The sequence below is a fragment of the Rhincodon typus genome, chromosome 3 (assembly GCF_021869965.1).
Source record: "Rhincodon typus isolate 14 chromosome 3, sRhiTyp1.1, whole genome shotgun sequence".
Classification (NCBI taxonomy): Eukaryota; Metazoa; Chordata; class Chondrichthyes; order Orectolobiformes; family Rhincodontidae; genus Rhincodon; species Rhincodon typus.
In genome coordinates, this window is record NC_063334.1 from 3,311,946 (window position 1) to 3,333,503 (window position 21,558).

The following is a 21,558-nucleotide window of genomic DNA, read 5'->3' on the forward strand; positions in this document are numbered from 1 at the left end:
AGGCTAATAACTCGACCACTTTGAGTCAACCTGTCTGATTTAATATTTAAACAAAACTTGGCAGAAAACTATCAGTCATCATTAGCTGGTGCCTGCTTTGTGGTAATGCCGTACCTATCGGAATCCACCATAGTACTCTCCTTTCATACACTATAAATGTTGTCTTCCCTTTTCTTTGATTTTTTGGAAATTGTCTTGATGAATGCAAGAAGAAGACAAGATGTGCCCTTTTCAGTAATACTTTAAACTCAGTATTCCTAAACAATATTGGGTCTGTACTTCATGGATCAAGAATGTTCGTACGTTTGTCACACCTACCGTGAACTTCACTCGGTAATTTCTCAAGGGTGAATGCAGTAATTCCCAAACTGAACTGGATTGCAGTATCCTTCTGTTTACTGGTCTGAGTGCTTTTCTTGTACCTTCTACCCTTTCTGACCCTAATTCTCCAAATCCACTATTTCCTTCACTTAATTTCTCCATCCATATCTACTTTTAAGTCTGTCACCTTCTCCTTTATTACCTCCATTTATTTCCATACCCTTTTATTTGGTTAAGGAGTTAAACCAACCGACAAATGTTCGTGAGGTCCCCAATCTGACATTGGCATCGCCATGTCATTGCCACATTGCTGTTCGAGCAAATTGGAAATATTCCAGCAATTTTGAAATAATCCAAGGACTTTTTTAAAGCCATCTTTTTTATTTGAGACAGCCTATTTTACATCCATATAGATTATGGACTTCCCACAGGTTGTGCCAAATTTAATGGCAGGGCATCCTTTACTTTTGTTTTTGAAAAGAGTTCTCGCCAAACAATCAATATGCCAGTCAGGCTGGAAGACAGCCAGGGAGCAAATTTCTGGCATCACATTTTAGTTGAATATTGTGAATGGAGAGTGATATAGACATCATGGGGATGATGTAAACATTGCAAGTAGGGGCTTAAGATAACAGCAAAAGTGGAGTGGAGGTTGGTGAATTTAAACTCACCTTGAAATTTGAGCATGGTGAGAATGAATCTGCCATTCCAGGGATAGGTGGAGCATGTGGAGATAGGTTTGTTGGGTTTGGGAAAGCACAGCTGACCCACAAGCAGTGTAATAAAGACACTTACCCTTTCTTTACCCAGTTTGCCTTTTAAGAGGAGGTTGCCTGTTCCCTTACCAGTCTCTGTTTAAACCACTGATAGATGGTTTGTGATCATATTTGAGAATTAAACATTATTACCTTTGCATTTGCCCCAGCCCACCTGTCCTTGGGGATTACTGTTCTTATCCCATGACAATTGTCACAACAAATTATGTAGACTGATCAAATCAGTTGATGTTCCTTGCAATGGTGTTTTACACTGGCCTGTTTTGAAATGGACTTTTTATCGTCTTTTTATTTACTTCCAATTCTTATGAATGCACAAAAATGTTCAGACAAGAGCAACATGCCCTTCTGGTTGAGTGTCACTTATTTCAGCAGTTTTATTTACTCATGTAGCTTATTTTTGCTTCTATACATTTTCATTTATTCCTGAAAGACTAGCTGTTCAAGTTGACTCAGTTTTCCTCTGATGTCTAGTTCAATCTGTTTTGCCTAGCTTGAATTATTTTCCACTTAATTTCAACCCTATTTCTGACCAAGCTGTTTCATCATTGTTTCTCGACTGGTTTTCATTTGAAGTTCAATACAGTTGCACATGCACCATGAAGCTGTTTTCTTCTGATTGTCATCTCAATATATTTTTCCTGTTAGTGTAATCTATAGATTTTTCTAGAACATTAGATCTTCTGATTTATGAGCAACAATATGGACAATCCACCAGTTTCATAATGGACTACTATATGTGTCAAGCGGGTATTATAAGAACCGTGCCAATCAACAGCAGAACTTAATCCCATCAGTTGCTAGTTTGTCAGAACCCAAAACAATGGACTACACTGTTGAAATGGTAAGCGCTTATATCAAACTATCAAAAAAAGCCTAAACCAAACCAGGCTTTAATTTTAACAAGAAGCCCAACAAATTCACAGCATTTTGCACAGGTTTCTATTTGCTGAAATTACAATTATGATATTATAATACCTACAGATTTTTTTTTAAACTGTCTTATCATGCCTGAATTTTCATGAACAGTCCCTAAGTAATTGGAACAATAGCTACAGGAAACTAATGCTGAATGGCAGTTCTGACCTATCATATCTGATACAAGGCAATATTCTATATTCTGCAGAGTTTGTTAAAAATATTAAATACTCTCTTCTTGCAGAAATTGCCAGCTTGTTGTTTGTGTGGGGTTAGAGGTCACCGTCAGAGAGACTGCCTGGAGAGATATTGTACAAACTGCAACGTGCCTGGGCACCGGTTTCAGAACTGTATTGAAAGGGCATATTGGAAAAAACATTGTCGTCGCTGTCAGATGACTGGGCACTATGCTGATGTGAGTATTCTATTCATTAGAGAAACAAAGAATATCAGTGGCATGACTGCTATTTAAGATGAGGAGAGCGAATACATGTGTGAACTCCTAAAATGCTATCACTAAGGAATCAGATTATACATATTCCTTTGTGTTTATAGCTGTAATTCTTTTGTTTATAGTTGCCTTTTTTGAATTAATGTAAAATGTATTGTTAAATTGAGATTTATTCTTTCATGTTTTACTTTTATTAACATGTAAGCACCAGCCCTGTCTCAAAACACTTTTTTAAGTATATTTAGATTTTATAGGTATATATTGATTAGATGTGTGACTGCACTGAAGTGTAAAACAAATTCACTGTTTCCCATAAAGCAACTTCCAGAGGGCTTGACCTTGCTGTGTTGAGCTGACTTACAGCATGCAGCAGGGCATCCTTAACAAAAACAAAGCTGACAAAACACCAGAGATTGCAGTAAAAATAGAAATGTAAGTTGTCTACAGTGATTGTAGTTCTGGTGCCAGGCCACAGATCAGTTAGTGCTGCAAGACTTTTTCTGAGTGGAACGGATATAGCAGCAGGGTCCCAAGTCTCCTGGGCAAGCCGCTCACTCATTAGGACCTGCCATTACCAGTACCAATCTTATGCATGTATGTGACGTGCATTCTGTTATTGTATGCTCTACTTGTCAGTGTGCAGTTTCCTGACACTCACTTATGTCACTCTTTATTCAGAAAGGAAGAAGCTTTTGATAATTTGACAAGACAAGCTCTTAAACGATCTAGGTCATGGCCTTCACTGTCTGTGATTGTGAACATATTTTCTGAAAGCCCTGTCAGTCATCACAGCTACATTTTCTCCCAGAGACCTCCTGGCAGAGTAGGATTCTTGCTAATTTACCTATTTGTGGTTGCATATACGTAGAGTGTATGTGCATTTTGGGAATTTTTTTTCCCTGCAAGTCACAAAACAGTAGGTTAAGATTTCATGTGTTCTGTTCCCAGCAGGAATTTGTATAAAGGTCCTCAAGTACAAGACAGACAACTGTCTAAGGATAGCTGAAAGAAGGAAAGGCCGTTTAGTGGTGTTTTGTGTTTGTTCATTGTTGTGGAAATATGAGAACTGGTGGCAAGGGCCCTGTCTATTGAGCACTCAAGTCTCTGTCAGCTGTCGGGGCCTGTTAAAAATCGAGTGTTTTATTTTCTTTGATGTTCACATTTGAGAATAGGGAAGTAGGAATTAAACAACAGATGCACAAAGCTGTATTTTAATTTTAAAACTGTAGTTTACACCTGATGAATTATACAAAGAAAGGACACAAGCTGATGCAATGCTGCGACTATTGAAATAAATATTCTGTGTGGAAATATTGAAAGCTGAGAAGTGTGCAATTCCTGCCAATATTACAGTTTCAAGTATTTTGTACACAGAATAGAAATAAAAAATACAAATTTCAAAAGGCTAGCTGAAGTCTAACCTTGGGAAAGCAAGATTAAACAATTCTGTTCTGATTTCTTGAGCACATAAAGAAGTTTAAATAAATCGTAGACAGCGTCAGTCATTTCATGTCACTTGCATCATCCCAGCTATGATGTCACTTGTCACTGTACAGGAAAGGAATGGAAAGAAAATACTGTTAGTTTTATACCAATACATATCAAGATGAATGCTCAGCAAGAAAAAAAGAACAACCAATTTCCCAAAATGAAGGTCAGAAATAAACTTGGTGTACAATTTGGTACCAAACTAGCGACGATTAATGAATGTTCCAGAGGGTATTTTAACCTTTGTATCTTCTAAAAGTTGACCTGCAGTGATTTGATTTTGATTTGATTTATTGTCATTTGTATTTATTACAAATACAGTGAAAGGTGTTGTTTAGCATCGCCACTCTCCAGTGCCATCTTAAAACACAGAATATAGAGCCAGAAAATTAAAACAATAAAATCTTATCTCAATAAAGTTAAGTTGTCTTTGGAACAGCTCCTGCTTCTAGCTCAGCCACGGGTCTGGATCCAGCCTCCTCCACCCCACTGCCTCAGGTCCCTGCTGCTATACCGATATAAACGTTTGTGTAAATGTAGTCTGGCTAAACTATCACATGCCTTGCTGATCCTGTATTTTTTTTAAACACCAGTTACACTTTATGAACTCAACGTACAAAAAGGAGGGCATGATTATTTTCTGAATATTTAAAACAAAAGCTCAGTGTAGAAAATTTAGGTGGTGGTTATCTTTATTACACTAAGTGGATGACTTTATATATATATATTTAAAATCCTTACTACTTCATCCTGAAAGACTGCCAGTAAGCAAAAATAAGGAAACATCAAAAGGCATTTTCCTTTGCTATTTATGAAAAGAAAAATTTGATGAATATGTTAGAACAGAATTCTTATTTACAATGGTTGTTATTTTTTTTAAAAGCTGAGTTCCTATCTATTTGACTGTTGTGAACAAATTCTTCCACTGGCTTTCTATTCTCTTAATATTTGTTGCTTTTAAAGACTAACATAAAAAATGAAATCCTGTTCTCAGCAACATAAAATTAATTTTAATGTGAAAATTATTGCTGTAGGAATTTCTGTATTTCCATAAATATTCAACAAATTATACAATCAGCAGACATTGCTTTGGCCCCTCCATGGCTTTAAAAAACATTGTCTCAAATAGACTTTACATTTTAAAATGCAAAGATTTTATATGAGTACCTAAAATTGCTCTTTTATTTAGGTATGTTGTGGTAAAAAAATCCCTGAGTTTCAGCATTCCTTAATTAATAAATAGGAAACAGCAAACTTGTCAGCATTGAGGTGGCTGCATTGGCTTGAAAATAGAGATACTTTTTTTACGGATGTAATAATTTTTGAAGTGCTTGTATAAAAATTTTCTTTGCGAAGACTATTGCTTGTTAATGGAGAATCTCGCGTGAAATCTACTTGGTTAAGGTCAGAGAAAGTTTAAGCGATGAATTGGGAATTATCTGCACCCAACGGGTTGTTAACCAATAGCAATGTTGCTGCGATTCCAAATACTAAACATTCCACTGATTGTTTTAAAACACACAATAATTCCAAAATGAGTTATTTTGTTCCTTCATTTAAGATGCTATTTGAAATGCTAGTACAATTGTTGACTGGGCTAGTAATGTTTACATTTATAGAGTCATAGAGTGGAGCTTTAATGAAATCCTCTCTAACCGCTTTTCAGACAAAGGTGTTTATTAGACGAAAACATTCATCCTGTTAAGCTGATGTGTCAAGGTTGATTGTGTTTCTTTCCCTTTCTTATAGGCTTGTCCTGAAATATGGAGACAGTATCATTTAACGGTAATATCTTTTACTAAAACTTCAATTTAATTTAACAGTAGTAAAATTTGCCTGCCACAACTTTTTTAAATTTCTTAATGTATCATCACAGACAAATCAGTAATTTTAGCTTTGTATTCTGTGACTTAGTATGTGAATGTTGGTGCAGTTACACTGGTGTGCCAAAAAATGGTGGTGTATTGGTAGAGTAACAAATACGGTATCATTTTACGGATTCTTTTCTTTTGGTCAGTGTGTTTGTTCGGGTAGAATCCATTGAATAAAACGGACATCTGTCAGCACTGGTAATTACATACCGAAGCTACACATGTACCTGTTAAATAGATGGGACTCTGTCCTCTTGTGATTGCATTTGTTTCACTTTTAGTGAAGAAAAAGACAGTGTAGTTTTGAGCATAATTACCTTGTTTTCACGCAGTTCATTCTGTTCAGAATATTTGAGGAGAACTCTATTTCCATCTTCTGTTTTGCAGGTATATGCGTTTACACACCTTTAGTGTCATTCCTGCTCTTTTCTATCCACACTTCTGCAATAACTTAAATTGTATGCTTCACAATTGAGTTCATTACCGTGCTAAAATGTTAAAGAAAATATGGAAATCCCCATAGGCTTCGGTTTATGCAATACTGGTGTTAAGTTTTACGATCTATGTCATGCAGTATCAGACTGATTTAATTGATGTAACTGTAAATTTCACATCAACTGATGTCCGGTCTTTGTCAAAAGAGCAACATGAAGTAAATTCTCTGAAAGTTGTTTCACAGGATAATCATTGTCTTTCATTAAGGCATATTTTAAAATGACAAATGATCTCTCGTGCACAATTCATGTACCCTTTATAGCAAAGCTTTTGACTTCTAAATTAACCATACTTTCTTTAATCACTGGAGTCATTAGACTCTTTTTTGCTGGACGTAATAAAAGTGTTATTCCAGCTGCATGCAGAATGGACATGAGTCTCAAAGCAGCATGACCCTTTATAAATTTTATTTTAGATTAAGTCTTCTTAAAGAACTTCCTGAATCTTAATTAGTTCTAATGGAATGAGATTTTTTGCAGTAAAGTACAATTCGTAGCAAAAATCCTAGACCAATAAAGACAATATAAGATTGAATTTTGTTTTTGACTATAACGTTGACCCATAAATAATCTGCTTTATTATTCTTGTATCTTAGTCTGTATTTTTTTTTGTTTTTGTTATCCCCCCAGCTCATATTGTTTTGATTTCTTTTTAACAAAGTGTGATTTGTCAACTTTAATTTGCATGAGGAGACCATATGAATAATGAATTGCATACTTTTTGTTTGTAATGGTACAGTATAGCTGTTGGTCGCATCTCTGTGTCAAAACAGTTATATGCCACAGTGACATGAAAAACAGCTATGTCAGATGCATTTGGAGATACCTCCCAGCAAATTGTAGTGTATTAAATTAACACCCAAACAATACATGAAGATTTAAAATTGGTTACGTCTTTCTTAGTCAATATGTCTTGATAGTGACTCGATATGTCACTATTGTTTCTGTAATCTACGTACCCCAGGATATGTCTGCATTCTTAAAGCAGCAGGTGAAAAGGCCACCAATTAGCCCCTCATACCCACTTTTAAAAAAGCGATTTACTCAAACAGTGTGTAAATAAAACTGAAATTGTGAGCCTGAAGAATATCAGATTTGAAAAAAAGCAATGGGATAGTTACACTGTCATAATAAGAAAGATCCAACTACAGGACATGTTTCATTATTGTCATTTTCTAAAAGGACAGGGTCTGAATTAACATTCTGAGGAGCTGGAGGACTTGAACAGCCTCTGATAAATCTGTTTTTCAATCAGATTTTCTGTAATGGTAATTCTGAAAAAAGAATTATGGAATTCAGAATTTCACATCAAATGAGCGGGCCCACAATGCAAAGCACTAAAATAATTTTTAAAAACCTGATTTTTGGATATGATAAAATGAAAGTGCTGACTTTCAAAGAACTCTATCATAGTTGCACTCCAGTTGCATGACAAAGAAAACAATCCGTGTTGTAAATGAATATATTTTTCTCTAACAAGATTTAAATAGCTTGAAATAGTTTAATGTATGTTTTCCTAGACACAATTCATCAACATTTGAAAATAAATGCAATAAGTGTATGTTTTCTGCAGGAAATACAAAACAGTATCACTCTGATTTTCTACCTTTCTTTAGTTGAGCATTCAGCCAGAAAATCGCCCAACTGTTTATTTTAAAACATCACTGAAGTACCAGTAATTGTATGATGATAGGCATTAAGGTTGCTTATTTGTTCATGAGTCATGTTCCGATTTGCACCAAACAAGTATAGTTATGATTCAATGCAATTAAAGGTTGTATACTCTACAGATTTTTTTAAGAGCACACTGTGTTCACTGTGAATTTCTTGTTGTTCTATCTCTAGCCAACAATCACAGCAACTGAAAACAATGGGAATTAAAACTTCAAAAGAAAGTTAAAATAGCCATAAAATTAATGCAAGTTTGCATATTGCAGTGCAGACCCATATTATAACATATGTGGTATGTTATTCTGGGATGTATTATGGATTGCATGAGAGAAACAGTTCAGTAAACTTGGATTTTGAAATATATTCCCTATAACGAAAATCCTCGTGACCATTTATTGTAACATGTGCAGCAGAAGATCTCTCTGTCCTAAAGTACAGACCTTTGTCTGCTGAGACACAGCTATGTCAAAATAAAGCCTTGCAAAGATAGTGTATAGATTTTACATGCTGTTATGTATTTGAACAGAAATGATGCATTAATGCAAATACTTAGGCTTGTAGCAATGAGAACAGGCCGTTTAATGACCAAGCATTCCACTTGTATATAAATGTTCTGTACCTCCACTCTCTTTACCTGCCTCTTTGTGTGTACAACACAGCAATGTGTTCAACATGAGGACTTTATTGAAGTGAAGCTTTAGATGTGTGCTTCATGGCAGTGATCAGACTTAAACAGATATTAGTACTTGATTGCATTTCAGTCCAAACATTCTGTTTTTTTTTTACTAAAAATGGCAGGCATTGTCACATACAACTTTAGTTACCCAAGTTACCAACTATATTTATACACTACTGTTCTCATGCTTTAGCAGTTTATTATTTCCATTGGTCTCTGCGTATGCATTGCACAGTCACTAAATTGTGCTGGTTTCTTAATGGAAAGTGTGTGTATTGTTGTCGTTTGCTGTCCATCTGGGTATTGATGTTTCAACAGGGACTGGTGTTCCTGTGCCATTTGTTGTTGCTTTGGTATTCTGTTTCTGTTGTAGGATTGCTGTGGATCTCAGGGTCTGATGGTTGATGTTTGTTCTGTGTTAGTGCTGCGTTCACCTCTTCCTGTTTAGCCATCTGCAGTTGAGAAACAGCTTCTGCTATTCAGCATTCGTATCTGTGGTTGTGACATTTACCTGATCATTCACTTGCACTGTGTACAATCAAGGTGATAATTAAGATTATTGAATGTCTGTACCCTGACTAGCTCGCCAACACTCAAACCTGGCAATGCTTTAGCAGTCTTGTCAAAGTGAAATTTGGCTTTCTGCTATTTCACTTTGTTTTTTTTTCCTCCCACACTAACTCACCTGTTACTAATTCTGGCTTCAGTAGCCTTTTTGCTATTGGAAGAGTAATTTGTGTGCGGCATGACACTAGTCTTCTCACTGGACTACTTTCCATGCCTTCAGTAGGTGCCTTCCTCCACTCAAGGCGTTATAATACATCTATGTGGGATTTATTTCACTTCTTTTTTAAACGATTCCTTTGGTGATTTTTACTGCTGCCTCATCCTTTCTATTTGACTGGTGATATTGTAGAGATGGTGTGTAGTATTGAATTTCCTAATCTTTCATGAAGGAACTAAATTTTTCACTCATGCACTGAGGGCCATTGTTGCTCATGACAATGTCAACGATACCATAATGGCTGAAGGGTGCTTTTAGGCACTTGACTGTCTCAAGGGTAGTCATTGATGTCAACTGGTCAATGTTATCAGTCTTTTGAATGGATCTCTTTAATGTTAATGTTGATTTCTCTTTGCAGCTTCTCAGCAGCTGTAACATGGAGCTGCAACTGTTTGACATATTAACTAGTCAATCACCAGGGGCCCTACACACATTACCTCATCTACCTGCTGAGGTCATGATAGAGATCTGGCCTTCTCAGCCTCCCCCTCTGCTTGAGGCATGGTGACCCTCAGTCATCTCTCCCTAATGAGAGGGCAGCCCTATGGCCCTCTGTGACTATGGTGACTTTACCTTTTTATACATACAAAAATTTAATTATGGTCTCATTCAGTTGGGAAATGGTGCAAGGGGAGAAAAAATAATTAATAGTGAGTTATCAAAAATAAAACTTTTAATCAAAGGAAGTGAAAACATAAACAGAATCCATCTCCTGTTGACAACCTTGCATGAGTTTTGTGCTGCCTGTTTGAAAACACAAAATAACTAATTTATAAACGTTTGTGATTAAATTACATTCAGTGTGCAATGCACTTACATTGCAGTGTCAAAATAGGAAATTACGTTGAGTCGTAGGCCAGAAGGAAAGTGCTTACTTGAATATTTTGGAATGACTCTCCAGCTCGGCTGTTTGGTGGATATCAACCTATTCTATAAGAACTCCACCCTACCAATTGCTGTTGGTTTTTGTTTGAATTCACAGTTTATGGATTATGCTCTTTATTCGTGGCTAGTTGACTTACCAATATGGTCATCCGTCTGTAGTTTGTGCTGGATGCTAGGATTTCAACCATGTCGGTAAAACAAATGTCATAACAGTTTATCGGGCACTTGGGTTAGAGAGAAAATAAAATCACCATGAAGCAGGTTTATGAAATTGAAAATCGGGTGACAACATATTCACAGTCAAATCATTTTTCACTGAACTTGTGAATAAATTACGAAAACATGCCAGGCTGGTGTTGATGGAATGGTACTTTAGCATGAGTCAGCAAATCATGTTTGGTACATTGAGGGTTACTAGTCCAAGCTGTAGATTTGCTTTGACTAAAATGGGTGGCAGTTTCTTGCCACTTATTATCTGGAACTTCAGATCCTTGGTTCTTGTTGTTGCAATGGGCTCGAATAGTAATCGATCTTTTCAGAGCAAGTATGGTTCTATCATATACTTTTAAGGATTTAATTTTTGGATTGTTATCTTGAGCCACTTTGCAGGTCTGTGAAGGTGCGATGTTTTATAATACACCAGTGTCTATCTGGCATTTTATGTCTCCCACCATCCTCATTCCAACCATGTCTCACCTGTCAACTTGGCTTAGCCAATCTATTGTGTGGTGTATTCATTAGAATCTCCAGCCATTATCTCTCGAATGGCCATCTGTACCTGTTGTGCTTCCTTTCAGCCATACACTTATGTGCAAAATGACTCAGCTTGTTGCAGTGAGAGTACTGGTTTCCCCATACTGGACATGCCTTCATCTGCCTTGCATGATGTCTTGTGCAGTATTTGTTTCCTGCCCTTTGTGATTGTCCTGCCCTGTGTGCCTGGAGTATCCATCAGCATGATGCAAGACTTGGTTTGTTCTGCGATGAATATGCTGTAGCTGTTGATTCACAACTTCACCACTTCTGTACAGGTCAGTTACTCTCCTCAGAGATAGTTTGTCTTCTCTCAGTAGGCGTGCTTTCACATTTCACCTTATTCCTCATACAATCCTGTCCTTAATTAGCTCATCCTTTAATTACGCAAATTAAAAGGTTTCTGCAAGCTTTGTTAATGATGTTACTTATTTGATATAACTAGATTATTTCCAGAGGTGAAAGGCTTGTTTTATGAGGAGAGATTAAGCGGTTTAGGCCCATACTCACTAGTGTTTAGCAGGATGAGAGCAGATTTCATTGAGGTATGTAAGATGTTAAGGGTAACAGATCTAAAAAGTAGATGTAAAACAGATGTTTCCTCATGTCGGGTAATCTAGAAAAAGAGGTTATAGTTTTAGGATGAGAGGTAGCAGATTTATAACAGAGATGAGGAGGAATTACTTCTCTCAAAGGGTTGTTAATCTGTGGAATTCAATATCAGAGTGTGGTGGACCCCAGGACACTGAATAATTTTAAGGAGCGGATAGGCAGATTTTTCATTTGTAATGGGGTGAAGGGTTGTAGGGAATGGTAAGAAATGTTGAGTCATGCACAGATGAGATCAGCCAGAAATATATTAAATGGCGGAACAGGCTTAAGGAGCTGAATCACCTACCCCTGCTCCTAGTTCTTCTCTTTTCCACTTTGTTCCCTAGTACCAAACATATACCCGTTCCTATGTAATATTAACTTGGGGCTCAAAATGTGTCTTCACAACTTTTAAATTTCAGTCATATTTCTGCTCATTTAAGATTTAATGTAGCAGAACATCTTGGCTAGGGGAGCAGCAAGTTCTGGAGGACAAGTCTTCAGTACTGTTGTTAGCCATTTATCATGGCCTTTGCAGTATCCAGTGCCTCCAACCCATTTCTTGATATCACACGGGTGTGAATTGAATTGGCTGAAGACTAGTATTTGTGATGCTGGGGACCACTGAAGGAGACCAAGATGAATCATTCACTCGGCACTTCTGGCTGAAGATTGCTGCACATGCTGTTTGACTTTGCTGATGATTGAGAGTAAACTGATGGAACTGGCCAGATTGGATTTGTCCTGATTTTTGTGGGCACATTTTCCACATTGCTGGGTAGTGCTGGTGTTGTAGCTATACTTGAACAGCTTGGCTACAGGTGCGACTAATTCAGGACCACGTGTCTTCAGTGCTATTGCCGAAATATTGTCAGTGCCATCTGTGCCCTTGCCGCTCTCTGTGCTCCCTACAAACTGTGCTCAACATGGTGGATTCATCAGCCAAATGGAAGGGGCAGGTGCTAATCAACACGTGGTTTCCTGGCCCATGTTTGGTCTGAAACCCGCAGACTACATGGGGTCCAGAGTCAATCATAAGGACTCTCGGGGAAACTCCCTCCCAACTCTGTACCAACGTGTTGCCACTTTCAGTGAATCGGTCTTCCTGGGGCTGTAGAACATATCCAGGGATGCTGATGGTGGTGTCTGTGTCATTGTCTGTAGGGTTTTGTTTTGGTAAGTATGACGATATCAGACAGTTCCTTGATTATGAAATGGCTCTTTTAATTTTGGCACAGGCCCCCAGATAACAATGAGGACTTTGCAGGATCGACAAGGTTGGGCTTGCTATTGTCATTTGTTTCCAGCGTCTAGGTTGATGCTGGGTGGTTAGTCTGATTTATTCCCTTTCCTTAAAGTAGATACATCCAGTGGCTTGCTAAGCCATTTCAGAGGGCATTTAAGAATGGGTGTGGAGTCACATGTAGACCAGATCACTTACATTACCTTTTCTAAGAATATTAGTGAACTATATGTTGTTTTTCCGACAATTGACAATGGCTTCATGGTCATCATTGAGCTTTTAATACCAAATTTATTAATGGAATTTAAATTTCACCAGCTGCTGTGGTGAGATCTAAATTTTGTCCCCACAGCAATAGCTTGAGCCTGTTGATTACTGGTCCAGTGGCGTTACTGCTATGTCAGTACCTTCCCACTTATTATATTGCCTTTGTTACAAATGCCAATTATTTCTTGCTTAATGCTTTGTCCGGTTTACACCTACTGTTAAAGGGGCAATTAATCAGCCCCATCAATATTTTTGAAATTCCCCTTGTTATTCCCCAGTCTCCAACAATATTAATTTTAGTTCCTGATCTTCTGAGCCTAGATCCTCTCTCACTATTGCCCTTATGGTATCCTTCACTGCCTTGGCTGCTGCTACTCCATTTTTTTTCTTTATCAATTATTGTATCACCTGCATTGTTTCATAACTGGATCAGATTCCCCTCTTTTTCTCTTCACTTATTTGTTGAAAAAAGATTTGTAGTTATCTTTGATATTGTGATAAGGGAATGCAAATGCTGAAATTGTGAGAGCATCCGCTAAGATAAACTAAATATTTCTCTGGACTTAATTCTATTTTGAGCAAAAAAGATGTGAAGTTTCTGAAAAGACGCTGTAGGCATTACACAAATGAGTGGTTTATAATTAAGATCCACACTGCCATCTACTGCTGAAAAGATTCCTTGCATCTTTGCGGAGAATTTTAGGGCTTTGTTGAACTGTTTTTTTTATTGGGACTGCATTCCGAAGTTTTCTTTAGAAAATATATCTGTTCAGTTTTAGTCTTATCTTTTTGATCTATAACAAAGATAGTAATCCACAGCTAAATGTTGAACTGTAATAATGTCACGTGATTTTTCTTAATGTGTATCTTTTGAGCATTTATACAATGCTTTTACTTTTGTTTAAGAAGAATTTGTTTTATTTTTGATAGCTTAAGCCTTTCCTATGTGTTAGCCTTGTCTGTTTAATTTTGAAGGTAACTTTCATCTCTTACGTTAAAGTGAATGTGGAGTGGATTTGTGTTTTGTTTTCTAGAGATTAGGCCAAATATGCCAGAGCTCATATCACTCACAAGTAAAGGCCAGTACTCAGTGAGAAGTGTCCTTTTTCACAGGACTTGGAGATGGAATTTGTGTTAGCTATGGCTCAGTTGGTAGCAATCTCATCTCTGAGTCAGTTTCACTCCAGTACAATACTGATGAGTGCTGAATTGTAAGAGTTGCCATCTTTCAGATGAAACGTTAAAGTGAACACACACACATAGATACACACACACCCAACTGCAACCCCTCCCCCCCCACCCCCCTTGCAGGAATGTAAGTGCTTCTATTTCAAAGAACTGTAAAGAAGTCCTCCCCAGTTCCCTGACCTGTATTTTTTTTCCCAATCAACATCATAAACATCTTATCTGGTAATTATCATATTTGCTGTTTGTGGGAGCTTGTGCACAGACTGCTATTGTTCCTTTATTACAGCAGTGACTAGGTTTCTGAAATCCTTCATTAGTGGTAAAGTGCTTTGGTCCTTATGAAAATACTACATAAAAAGATGTTTTTCATTCTCTTCTGTTGCCGTTTGTGGAACCTTCTGCAGAAGAGAGTGCACATCAAATTAATCTGCTCAGGTGAGTTTCTAGGTGTTGTAATAAGGGATTGTGAACAGCTAATATTTAACAGTGTACAATTAGATAATTTCAGAATGAGAAATAAATTTATGTTTATCTTTTGCTATTAGTGCTTTCTGTCCCTCTGTTTCCTTGTTACTTTACCTTTACAATTATATTATGGATATAATTCTGTAATCCCAAGCAGCAAGTGACCAGTCTTTAAAAAAATTATTTTTTGGAAAGTTGGGGAAAGAGTTTGTGAGAGCATGAACAAGAACGGATGCCTATACTGTTGCTCATAAATCCAAGCATTCGCTTCACAGGATTTTTTTTAAAAATGCAGTAAATGTTGAAAATACTCAGCAAGTCTGGTAGCATCAATGGAGAGAGAAACAAAGTTAAAAGTTTCAGTTCTTTGACATTTCTTCAAAATTGGACAAATTTGAAATATTACAAGTTTCATACCAGTGAAAGGTAGAGGACAGCCAAAGGAAGGGAACGAATGTCTATGATGAGGCAGAAGGCCAAACAGATCAAATGACAAAAGTGGTGAGGTGCAGAACGTAAGTGAATGCCAATAGGAAAGTAAAGAAACAAAAGATTTATTTACAGAAAGTGTAGTCTTGCTGGTGCTGACCAAAGTAAAACTGAGAGAAAATATAGAGCAAAGTCAAAATCTTCAAAGAGAAAGAAAATAACATAGGAATGGAGATTACAGTCTGAAATTATGCACTGTTCTGTTCAGAAGATAACTTTTTTTCATCTCCACAGATGCTTCCTGATCTGAGTATTTCCAGTATTTACTGTTTTTATTTCACATTCCCAGCATTCACAGTATTTTGTATCCCACAATGTCTGCTTGGAGGAGATTTGGAACACCAGACAATGTGAAAACAAATCTCTCACCCATCTTTTGGAACATAAGCATGTGATGGAGTAACCAATTATTATATTTTCTGGTTATCTTCAAGATCCCATATGTTAGAAATAATTGTATTTTAGATATAGAAACATTCAAATTCTGTGTTTGATACAGCTTTTCATGCTGCCTGGTAAGAAGAGAGACTTAGGCTGGTGTTCTGTTGTATGCCTCATGACTGTTTAATGCAGCCATGAATGTGACCCCCTGTGAGCGTTTACAAATAATAATTAGTTCCTGGCTTTATAGTTAATGCCACGATACATTATATATTTCTTTCTTTAAAACATAAGGCCAAATGTCTGGAACTGTTTCTGTCATTAACCTTCCTGAACCATACATTATTAATTGATCTTTTTGGGAATAAACTGAACACTTTTTAATCTTTTGTAGCATGTATTAATTTCTAAAAATATTATTAACAGTAATGTTTAGGTGATAAGATGTATCTCTATCTTGTTGGGTTGGTGTCTGTTCTCATAGGTGAGTAGGCATGCTGCACAAGCAATATTGTGAATGTTGCTCCTGGTGTTGCAGGGATCATGCTGTTGCTAATATGTCTCCCTGGATAGTAACGTTTTCAGTGTTGTCATTGATAGTTGTTTTCTGGTTTACCAGCTCAGGTGCAGGTCAAATGCGGGCTCTATTTCTTCTCATTTGCTTACTGGTTTTTGTCTCAATTATGTATGACCTTGGGGGTCTCGGTTTCAGTAGCAACTTTTGCTGGTCTCTGGGCTTTTATGATTGGATCCTGTGTATGTACATTTTGCCCTTTCAATCCCTCAAGGAACAATTAGAATGTTTGTTGAAATGTTGACCTCCTCTTTCCTGTGCTTCAGTGAGGTGTTCCTGGTCACCTTTACTTGGAAGAGTATCTTTATATTTTATTCCATTCAACAGTTTTGTAGGTGATTTCATTTTAACCTTGAGAGCCTTGGGTCAGAGTGACAATAAGTCTTGGTTTGGGTTGCTTTTGGCATTTCACAAAAATTCATTTGATTGTGTTTCTATAAACTTGTGCCTCTGAGAGTAGTGTGGTGATGACATTAAACCAATACTGTTCAGCGAATTCCTTAAATTTTCTGGATGCGCATTTTGGTGCCATTGTCACATATTAATGTTTCTGAACTCCCTTGCTTAACAAACAGAGCTTGTAGTGCTGATTGTTGTGCTTCTCAAATCTTTCATCTTCTGGATAAAACCACGTCTTTCATCTTCCAAACAAAAGAGAACATTGAGTACCAGTCTGTTTCTGTGAGGTACCAATCTTAATTCTGTGTGAATAAATCAGCTCCTCCTGTCTGCCAGCATCTATGTGATGCTTAAGTAGCTATCTGTCATCTTTCTGCTGTGTTTTCTGTACTTTTTGTACATCTGGCATACAGTACATGTAAACACCAGATTTTCAATATCTTTGTATGTATCTATTCAACACTCAACTGATCTAGCTGTGAGTTTACTCTTTTCTGTTCCTATGTGCCCCTCATGTATCTTCTAGAGAACACTTTCCTGCATTGTTTTGGAAATGATTATGCTGGATCTGGCTAGCAGAACACTTGTCTATTGAAGTTTTGTCTTTGATTGAGCAGTGCAGCCATATTGCCAGCTGTATCTTATGAGGGCACCCCTGGATCAATTGCTGAAAGAGCATAAGTAGCTCCTTTTCTTTGTATTCTTTAGGTGATGATTTTTTTCTAACTAGATCTTCTATCTTTTGCTTCTCCTATGGCATTTAACCAAGATGGAATATGTGCCAGCACGACTTCTCTTCCTGTTTTGAATTTCAGAGTGAAATCATAATATTTGAACCTCAAGTGTAACCTCTGTGGTTTAGCGTGTGCTTTGCACATATTTTTCTTGTAGATCTGTGCTAGTGGACAACAATCACTCCCCTTGGAGACATGTATTGAACTTCGCGTAGCTACATGCAACTATTAAAGCTCTCTTTCTATATAGGTGTATCTAGTTTCAACAGAAGGTGGATTTTTGGATACAAATATTATTAGCTTTCCTTCTCGCACCAAGACTATTCCAGCTCTGTTGTAGAAGCATCTATTTGCAGAGTTACAAGTTTTTATTTGTCCTAACATGCCAGACTTTTCCCCACTTGAGTTGTTGGATTGAAACACTCTGGATATATTTGCATCTGTTTAGATGGTGCTGTTCACCTAGTGAACTATTCATCTATAGTTTATGGGGATAATCAAGAAAGGCTCAATCCAATATTATAGGACCAACTGTTAGTGGCACAGACATTCAGTTAACATCTTTTACTTTGTCTCTCTGAGCCACATCGTTCCTAAGTGTGAAATCCAATCTCCCCCATAAGCTGTTAACATGACATTGTTCACTTCCAGAAAACCTCTTCTGTGATAACCATTTTCTTCCAAACTGGGCAATTGTTGGAACCATGAAGAAACAAATGGTCAAGTTAAGCATGAATGAAGAAGTGCTTAGAGATATGGGGTGGTTGTTGAGTATTTGTTGGGTAGGCAAGGACCAGACATTGCAGAGAAGCTCCTCTGAGCTCTTGGGTTTAGAATGAATCCACAGTAATTGGGTGTAACAGACTATTAAGGATTGGAGGTAGAGTGGAACAATAATGCATCAAATCTCAAACCTGATTGATCTGTTTGAAATGTATAGTTGAGTTGTTTGTCGTAGGTTAATCGTTGGTCACTTTTCTTTTGCTCTTATTAATTGCTGGGAGTATTGTGAATGCTGTACTTCAACTCATTGATTTTTTTTTCCCTCTGTTCTTGATGATTGAAGGACCTCTTCAGTTTTCAGTCCATTTGAATTAGAGACCTCGTGGTTCAGCAAAATCTAACGAGACAGCCCCTGATCTGTTGTTCCAGGATCTGTGTTCTGGGTATCTATCTATGGTCACTAGGTTGTACATTTTTCAATTTTTAACTGGGTCATTGTCTGTTCACCTTTTTTATATTTTCGCATTATGGTTCAGTGGAGACCAGTCTTTCTACTGAGTCAGAAGTTTGTGCACTCAAGTCCTACTGTGAAGTCTTGAGCACATAATCTAGGCTGACACTCTGCTGTACTTTCAGAGATGCCATTTTTTTGGATGAAATTTTAAATTGAGCCCTGTCAACAACATAATGATGCCCCTAGCATCAATGTAAAATATCCATGGCAATATTTTGAGGTGTGAATCTGTGTCCTGACCAATATTTATCCCTGAGCCAATATCACAGCAAACAGATTTATCAACCCAGTAATTCATGGTATTTTGGGGACCTTGCTGTATTTTCCACAGTGATTAAACTCCAGACTATTTTCTTTGCTGTGAAGTTCCACGGAATTTTAGTAGAGTTAATACAAACTAAAGGGTATAATTCTGAAAAGGTTGCTGCTGTTAGTTACCACTCTTTAGAAAGTTCAGTGCTTATTCCACTCATTTAAAGATGTGAGTTACACAAGCTGCATTAAGTAAAATGAAAATTAACTTCAAATGTTCTATTTTAATTTAGTTGAGCAAAGTATGTATTTTGACTTGAATATACAAAATAAGTGTGTTTTGAATAGAATATTAGCATTGTGTGGCATTCTGTTGTGTTTTATGCATGTGGAGCAATTTGTGGGAGGACTTCAAAATCTCGGGCCAGTTATGATGGAGCTTATGCTCAAGCTGTATTTGATTATTGAAGAGTATGTAATGATTGCACTGCTGTATGCATGTTAATTATACTGGCATCAGTATTAGAACAGGAGGGATTTGTACCGTTGGGATGGTCTCCACCTGAACTGAGCTAGGACCAATATTCCAGCGTAAAGCGTAAGTAGGGTGGTCAATAGGACTTGCAACTAGAAAGTGGAGGGGAAGGGAAGGGTAAAACTCCAAGAAGTATGATGGCTAATAGGAAACAAAGCAACAGTTAACATCTACAGCGGTGGATTCAACTGCATGGAAAAGTATGGAAAAAAAAGAAAGAAGAACTCAGAGGTTATTAAAGTCTCCAGCACACAAATTAGGACAGTGTTTTAGGAAAAGGTTAGGAATCAAATTTCAAGCACACCGAATAAACAAATAACAATGAGAAGAGGACGGTCAATATAGGACTGAAAGTGTTGTATCTGAATGCATGCTGTATACAAAATAAGGTAAATGAGCTTGTGGCGCAGATCAGAATTGGCAGGTTTGATGTGGTGGGCATCACAGAGACGTTGCTGCAATGGGATCAGGACTTGGAGCTAAATATCCAAGGATATACATCCTATCAAAAAGATAGGCAGGTGGGCAGAGGGTTTGGTGTTGCCTAAGAAATGAAATTAAATCAATAGCAAGAAACAAAGTAGGGTCAGATGATGTAGAACCTGTGTGGGTAGAGGTGAGGAATGACAAAGGTAATAAAAACATAATGGGAGTTATGTACAGGCCTCTAAACAGTCATCAGGATTTGGGGCACAAGATACATGCCTTTTCCATCTCCTGGTGTAAGAAAGGCAAGGTTACAGTGATCCTGGGAGATTTCAATATTCAGGTGGACTAGGAAAATCAGGTTGGTAATGGATCGCAAGAAAAGGAATTTGTAGAATGTCTGCAAGATGGCTTTTTGGAGCAGCTTATGCTGGAGCCTGCTAAGGAGTAGGCAGTTCTGGATTTAGTGTTGTGCAATGAGGCAGACTTGATAAGGGAGCTTAAGATGAAGGAACTCTTAGGAGGCAGTGACCATAATATGATAGAATTTACTTTGTAATTTGAAAGGGAGAAGGTGGAATCAGATGTAATAGTATTACATTTGAATAAAGGCAACTACGGAGGCATGAGGGAGGAACTGACCAGAATTGACTGGGAGAGGAGCCTAGCAGAAAAGACAGTGGAACAGCAATGGCAGGAGTTTCTGGGAGTAATTCAGGAGGCACAGCAAAAATTTCATCCCTAGGAAAAAGAAGCATACTAAAGGGAAGATGAAGCAACTATGGCTGACAAGGGAAGTCAGAGACAGCATAAAAGCTAAAGACAAAGCATATAATACAGCAAAGGGCAGCGGGAAGCCAGAGGATTGGAAAGACTACAAAGACCAATAGAGGACGATGAAAAAAGAAATAAGGAGGGAAAAGGTTAAATATGAGGGTAAGCTAGCCAGTAATAAAGAAGAAGATTGCAAGAGTTTCTTTAGAAATATAAGGGGCAAAAGAGAGGCAAAAGTGGACATTGGGCTACTAGAAAATGACGCTGGAGAGGTAGTAATGGGGAGCCAAAGAAATGGCTGAGGATCTGAATAAGTACTTTGTGTCAGTCTTCATGGTGGAAGATGTGACTAATATCCAAAAATTCAAGAATGTCAGGGGACAGAGATGAGTATGGTAGCCATCACCAAGGAGAAGGTGCTAGAAAGACTGAAAGGTCTGAAGGTGGATAAATAACCTGGACCAGATGGATGACACCCCAGAGTTCTGAAGGAGACAGCTGAAAAGATGGTGGAGGCATTGGTGGTGATCTTTCAGGAATCGCTGGAGTCGTGGAGGGTCCCAGAGGACTGGAAAATCACTAATGTAACCCCCCCCGGTATAGGAAGGGAGGAAGGCAAAAAGATGGTAAATTACAGGCCGATTAGCCTGACCTCATTCGTAGGTAAGATTTTGGAGTCCATTGTGAAGGATGAGATTTCTGAATATTTGCAAGTGCATGGTAAGATAGGGCCAACTCAGCATGGTTTCATCAAGGGGAGGTCGTGCCTGACAAATGTGTTAGAATTCTTTGAGGAGGTAACAAGTAGGTTAGACCAACGAGACCCAATGGGTGTTATCTACCTGGATTTCGAGAAGGCCTTCAACAAGATACCACACAGGAGGCTGCTGAATAAGATAAGGACCCATGGTGTTA

General features: G+C 37.6%; 1 protein-coding gene across 2 annotated transcripts in view; it reads left to right on the forward strand.

Moving 5' to 3' along the window:
* Positions 1 to 21,558, forward strand: part of zcchc7 (zinc finger, CCHC domain containing 7) — a 229,196-nt gene that overhangs the window by 153,967 nt on the left and 53,671 nt on the right. For both annotated transcript variants that reach the window (XM_020512442.2, XM_048595322.1), the window contains exons 5-6: positions 2,260 to 2,430; positions 5,704 to 5,739. In XM_020512442.2, coding sequence (XP_020368031.2) covers positions 2,260 to 2,430; positions 5,704 to 5,739 — 207 coding nt within the window. The remainder of the gene's footprint in view (positions 1 to 2,259; positions 2,431 to 5,703; positions 5,740 to 21,558) is intronic.